The sequence below is a fragment of the Physeter macrocephalus genome, chromosome 4 (assembly GCF_002837175.3).
Source record: "Physeter macrocephalus isolate SW-GA chromosome 4, ASM283717v5, whole genome shotgun sequence".
Classification (NCBI taxonomy): Eukaryota; Metazoa; Chordata; class Mammalia; order Artiodactyla; family Physeteridae; genus Physeter; species Physeter macrocephalus.
In genome coordinates this window covers 33,193,096-33,199,016 of record NC_041217.1, presented here as the reverse complement: position 1 = coordinate 33,199,016, position 5,921 = coordinate 33,193,096, and the positions used below count along the sequence as shown (strand labels likewise).

The 5,921-nt window shown below is 41.1% G+C and overlaps 1 protein-coding gene across 5 annotated transcripts in view; it reads right to left on the bottom strand.

The window, feature by feature from the left end:
* The window catches only part of NSL1 (NSL1 component of MIS12 kinetochore complex), a 58,759-nt gene that overhangs the window by 27,783 nt on the left and 25,055 nt on the right, over positions 1-5,921 (bottom strand). Inside the window, exon 5 of one of the 5 annotated variants that reach the window (XM_055084091.1) lies at positions 5,176-5,253. The exons of the other annotated variants lie outside the window; for them this stretch is intronic. Coding sequence (XP_054940066.1) covers positions 5,243-5,253 — 11 coding nt within the window. The 3' untranslated portion in view covers positions 5,176-5,242. Of the gene's footprint in view, positions 1-5,175; positions 5,254-5,921 lie in introns of those variants that run through there. 5 annotated transcript variants of the gene reach the window in all.

Sequence of the window (5,921 nt, the reverse complement as noted above, 5' to 3'; positions counted from 1 at the left end):
GTATAATACTTATATATAAAAAAAAAAAAACTCAAAACTCCCTGTGCCTATCTGCCCACGCACAAATGCACTGATAAAGATCTAAAATTAGACATTTCAAACAGTTACAGTAGTTATCTATTTGAAGGTGTGTGGCATCAGATAGACTTGGGAAGACAAGTATGGTGGATTTTCATTTTCTACTATATAGACACCACTGATTATATAAAAGTTTATATTAAGCTTACATTTATTAAGAGAACAAAACAAAAACTAATTATAAAAATATAAAACAGTTTAAAATAATAATGTCAGATCTATGGCAGTTGAATTGGAGGATTCTCCCATATACTTAGGTTATAAGAGTAAGGTATAGATAATCTGAATACATAAATCAATTTTCTGTAAAATAAGTTATGCTCCCCAAATATCTAGTACATATGTATTTCTATACGATTATATGAGAAGAGAAAAATGGATAAATGGATTCATACCAGATTAATGTTGGACATCTGAAGGAGCAGTAGATGGGAAAGGAGAAAGGAGGCCAAAAACAAAAAATAAAATGCTATCCTTATTTTTTTAATTTAAAAAGAACATGTATAATTATGTACTTATTTCATAAATATTTCCTGAGTGTACTATGTCAGATAATGATCTTAGAGCTAGGGGATACAAAAGTGGACAAAACAAAGTCCTTGTTCACAGGGAGTTTATAATACAGTGGGGGAAGGGATGAAGACAATAAAATGAACAGAAATTACATAATGTCAGTAAGTAGTGGGGGAAATAAAGCAGGTTAAAGTGATAGAGTATGACCAAGGGGGTCAGGAGGGGATTTGACACAGATTGTCAGGGAAGACCTCTCTGATGAGGTAACACTTTGAACAGAATGAAGCTGAACAGATGGTGTTGAAACAAATGGATATAGACATACAAAACAATGAATAGCTGAATGAAGTGAGAGTGAGGCAGGTAGTTTCAGATAGGAACAGGGGAGCCGCAAGTATGAAAGCCACAGGGCCAGTGTGTTTGGCACATTCTTGGTGAAACAGAAAGAATGCTAGTGTAGCTGGAGCTCAGTAAACAAAGGTGAGAGTGGTAAGAAACTGGGGTCAGAGATGAAATAAGAGGAGCACTCAGGGACCAGGTCAGAGAGACCAAGGGAAGTATGATGGGGAGCCACTGGAGACTTTTAAGCAGGGGGTGACATAATCTGATTATGCTTTAAAAAGAATCCGCTGTGTGGCAAACTGAAATGGAAGGAGACCGGTGAGGAGACTACTGTAGCAGTCCCACTAGGAGAATACAGTGACAAGGACAACAGCAGTAGAGATGGATTTGGTAGGAAGTAGTTGAATTCAGAATATATTTTCAAGGTAAAGGCAGCAAGATCTTCAGGTAGATTGAAGGTGTAGCCTCAAGCAATATATTATAATACTTGGTCACTGGTTATAAACATATTAATAGTGATTACCTCTTCAGTACATGATTTTGTGTGATTTAAATTTGTTTCTTATGCTTTTAACACTTTTGGAATGTGAATGCATTTATACATAATCAAGAAAAAGCAATAAAGTTGCTTTCAATGTTTAAAAAAAAAAGTGCACCTCAAGCACGACGCTACGTAAATAAAAATAAACATCTAGCCACATTATGGTAAAATTGCAGAACATTAAGAATACAAAAAGAATTCTGAAAAATCAGGAGAGAAAAAACAGATTATCTATAAAAGAATGGCAATTAGCCTCTCAGGAGACTTCTCATCAACAATGAATACCAGGCTTCCAGATTGGAAAAGAAGTAAAACTATCTCTATTTGCCAATGACATGATATAATCTTTTATATAGAAAATGCTAAAGGATCCACTAAAAAACTATTAGAACTAATAAACGAGTTCAGCAAGGTTGTAAGATACAAGATCTAGATACAAAAATCAATTCTATTTCTATACAGTAGCAGTGAACAAACTGAAATTTTTTTAAAATTACATTTACATTAGCAACAAAAGAATAAAATACTTGGTAATAAATGTAATTAAAGAGGTGCTAAAAACTAGAAAACTTTGTTGAAAGAAATTAAAGAAGATCTAAATAAATGGAAAGATATTTGTTGTTCATGGATCAGAAAACTTAATATTAAAATAGCAATACTCCCATATTAATCTACAGTCTCAACACAGTCCCTATCAAAATTGCAGCCACGGGGCTTCCCTGGTGGCGCAGTGGTTGACAGTCCACCTGCCGATGCAGGGGACACGGATTCGTGCCCCAGTCCAGGAAGATCCCACATGTCGCAGAGCAGCTAGGCCTGTGTACCACAACTACTGAGCCTACACGTCCAGAGCCTGTGCTCCGCAACAGGAGAGGCCACAACAGTGAGAGGCCCGTGTACCACAAAAAAATAAAAAAAAATTGCAGCTAGCTTCTTTGCAGAAATTGACAAACTGATTCTAAAATTCATATGGAAAGTTAAGGAACCCAGAAGAGTCAAACAATCTTGGGGGAAAAAAATACAAAGTTGGAAGACTCACACATCTTGATTTTAAAACATACTGCAAAGCTATAATAATCAAGACAGTGTGGTATTGGCCTAAAAACAGATATACAGATCAATGAAATAGAATTGTACGGGACACGGATTCGTGCCCCAGTCCAGGAAGATCCCACATGTCGCAGAGCAGCTAGGCCTGTGTACCACAACTACTGAGCCTACACGTCCAGAGCCTGTGCTCCGCAACAGGAGAGGCCACAACAGTGAGAGGCCCGTGTACCACAAAAAAATAAAAAAAAATTGCAGCTAGCTTCTTTGCAGAAATTGACAAACTGATTCTAAAATTCATATGGAAAGTTAAGGAACCCAGAAGAGTCAAACAATCTTGGGGGAAAAAAATACAAAGTTGGAAGACTCACACATCTTGATTTTAAAACATACTGCAAAGCTATAATAATCAAGACAGTGTGGTATTGGCCTAAAAACAGATATACAGATCAATGAAATAGAATTGTACATCCAGAAATAAACCCACACATTACAGTTAACTGATTTCCAAGGGTGTCAACACCATTCAATAAGGTAAAGAATAGCCTTTTCAACAGATGGTGTTGAAACAAATGGATATAGGCATACAAAAGAATGAAGTTGGACTCCTACCTCACACCATATACAAAAATTAACTCAAAATGAATCAAAGACCTAAATGTAAGAGCTAAAACTATACAACTCTTGAAAGAACCCTTAAATATAAATCTTCATGGCTTTATACTAGATAATAGTTTCTAAGATATGATTCCAAAAGCACAAGCAACCAAGGGAAAAACATAAACTAGTACAAAAGTACAACTTTTGTACTTCAAAGGACATCACCAAGAAAGTGAAAAGACAACCCACAGAATGGCAGAAAATATTGGCAAATCATAGATCTGATAACAGACTAGTTCCTGAAATATATAAAGGACCATTACAACTAAACAATAAAAAATAAATAACCCATTAGGAAGGCTATAATAAAAAAAACTGGGATGCTGGTGGGGGACCTCGATGCCCAAGGAGACGGGAGGAACCCCCACGACTGGGTAGGATGAAGGGGGAGTGAGGGGGGGAGAAGTGGAGGCTGGACAGGACTAGCACCTGAAGGGTGGATGGGAAGGGGTAGGGGTTCCCACACCTGGGGGGGACCCTCAGGGGCTCAGAGGATGGGTGTACTACTCAGTGTGCATAGCGTCTCCCCTGCCCAATCGGGCCCCAGAAAGCCTGCAGGGCTCCCACACCGGGTCCTCTGCCCTCCAAAGCCCCTTTGGATCACGTGGGTCCTAGGAGCAGAGGAGGGAGGTGGGGGGAGAAGAGGAGAGGCGAGTGGGAGGGGTCCTCCTACTGGAGAATAAGCAGAGGCGTAGCAGGTGTTTCCTCCACCCACTCGGGCCCCAGGAAGCCTGCTGGGCTCCTGGGCCTGGTCCTCCGTTCCTTGGGGCACCCTCCAGCCTCGTGGGTCCTAGAGTCTGGGAGGGAGGAAGGAGGGGGTAAGAAGACAGGCAGACAGTGTGGGGGGGAACCCTCCAGGACCAGAGGATCAGGGGAAGCCTAGCAGGCTTCCCAGTGCTGAGTACCCTGCCCTCCAAGGCCCCCCAACAGGCCACATGGGTCCTAGGGGCATAGGAGGGAGGGGGAGGAAGAGGAAAGGCAGATGGGAAGGGGCCACAGGTGTTTCCCCCGCCCACTCGGTCCCGGGAAGCCTACTGGGCTTCCAGGTCTGATCCCCTGTCTTCCGGGGTCCCCTCCTGCCACATGAGTCCCAGGGGAATAGGAGGGAGGGAGTGGGGAGAAGAAGACAGGCCAACGGGGAGGGGCCCTCCAGGATCAGAGGATTGGGGGGAACATGCGTAGCGTTTCTCTCGCCCACTCAGGCCCAGTGAGCCTCCTGGGGCCCTGGACTTGTTCCTCCGCCCTCCAAGGCCAAAGGGGCCTGGGCCCCTCCTGCTAAGCCTAAGCCCCACCTGCACCCCCAGGACCTTTTCCTGCCCTATGGGTCCTAAGCATAGGTCCCACCCACCACCTAAACCTGTTCCTGCCTAAGCCCCACCCCCCACAGCAAAGGCCCTTTCCGGCTTTTTTTTTTTTCTTTTTCTCCTCTTTTATACTATTGTGGTTCTGTTTTACCTTCCAGTCGTTGTTTCCTCTATATTTTAATTTTTAAATTCTTTTTAACATATCTGTTATTATTTTTCTAACCAAATTTCATTGTTTACTCTGTTATTGTTTTGCTCTTTTTTTTTTTTTTGCTGCCCCATGCAGCTTGTGGGATCTTGGTTCACGAGCCAGGTCGGGGGAGAGTTCCTGCAGTGGGAGCTCCGAGTCTGAACCACTGGACTAACAGAGAACCTCAGACCCAAGGAATAGTCATCGAAGTGAGGTCTCCCAGAGGTCCTCATCTCAGCATCTAGACTCAGCTCTACCCAACAACCTACAAATTCCAGTGCTGGAAGCTTCAGACCAAACAACCAGTAAAACAGAAACACAATCCCACTCATAAAAAAAAAAAAAAAATAGACGACAAAAAATATGTCACAGATGAAGGAGCAAGGAAAAACCTACAAGACCAAATAAATGAAGAGGAAATAGGCAACCTACCTATCAATTCAGAGTAAAGATAGTAAAGATGATCCAATAGGCAACCTACCTATCAATTCAGAGTAATGATAGTAAAGATGATCCAGAATCTCGGAAATAGAATGGAGGCACGGATTGAGAAAATACAAGAAATGTTCAACAAAGATCTAGAAGAACAAAAGAACAAACAAACAGATGAACAACACAGTACCTGAAATGAAAAAATACACTAAAAGGAATCAATAACAGATTAACTGAGGCAGAAGAACGAATAAGTGAGCTGGAAGACAGAATGGTGGAAATAACTGCTGAGGAGCAGAATAAAGAAAAATGAATGAAAAGAATTGAAGACAATCTCAGAGACCTCTGGGACAACAATAAATACACCAATATTCGAATTATAGGGGTCCTAGAAGAAGAAGAGAAAAAGAAAGGGTCTGAGAAAATATTTGAAGAGATTACAGTGGAAAAATTCCCTAACATGGAAAAGGAAATAGTCACCCAAGTCCAGCAAGGGCAGAGAGTCCCATATAGGATAAACCCTAGGAGAAACACACCAAGACACATATTAAACCAAGATAACCCTACCCAACAAGGATCTCATTCATACAGAGAAATCAAAAGCTTTTCAGACAATCAAAAGCTTTTCAGACAAGCAAAAGCTATGAGAATTCAGCACCACCAAACCATCTTTACAGCAAATGCTAAAGGAACTTCTCTAGGCGGGAAAAACAAGAGAAGAAAAAGACCCACAAAAACAAACCCAAAACAATTAAGAAAATGGTAATAGGAACATACATATTGATAATAACCTTGAATGTAAATGGATTAAATG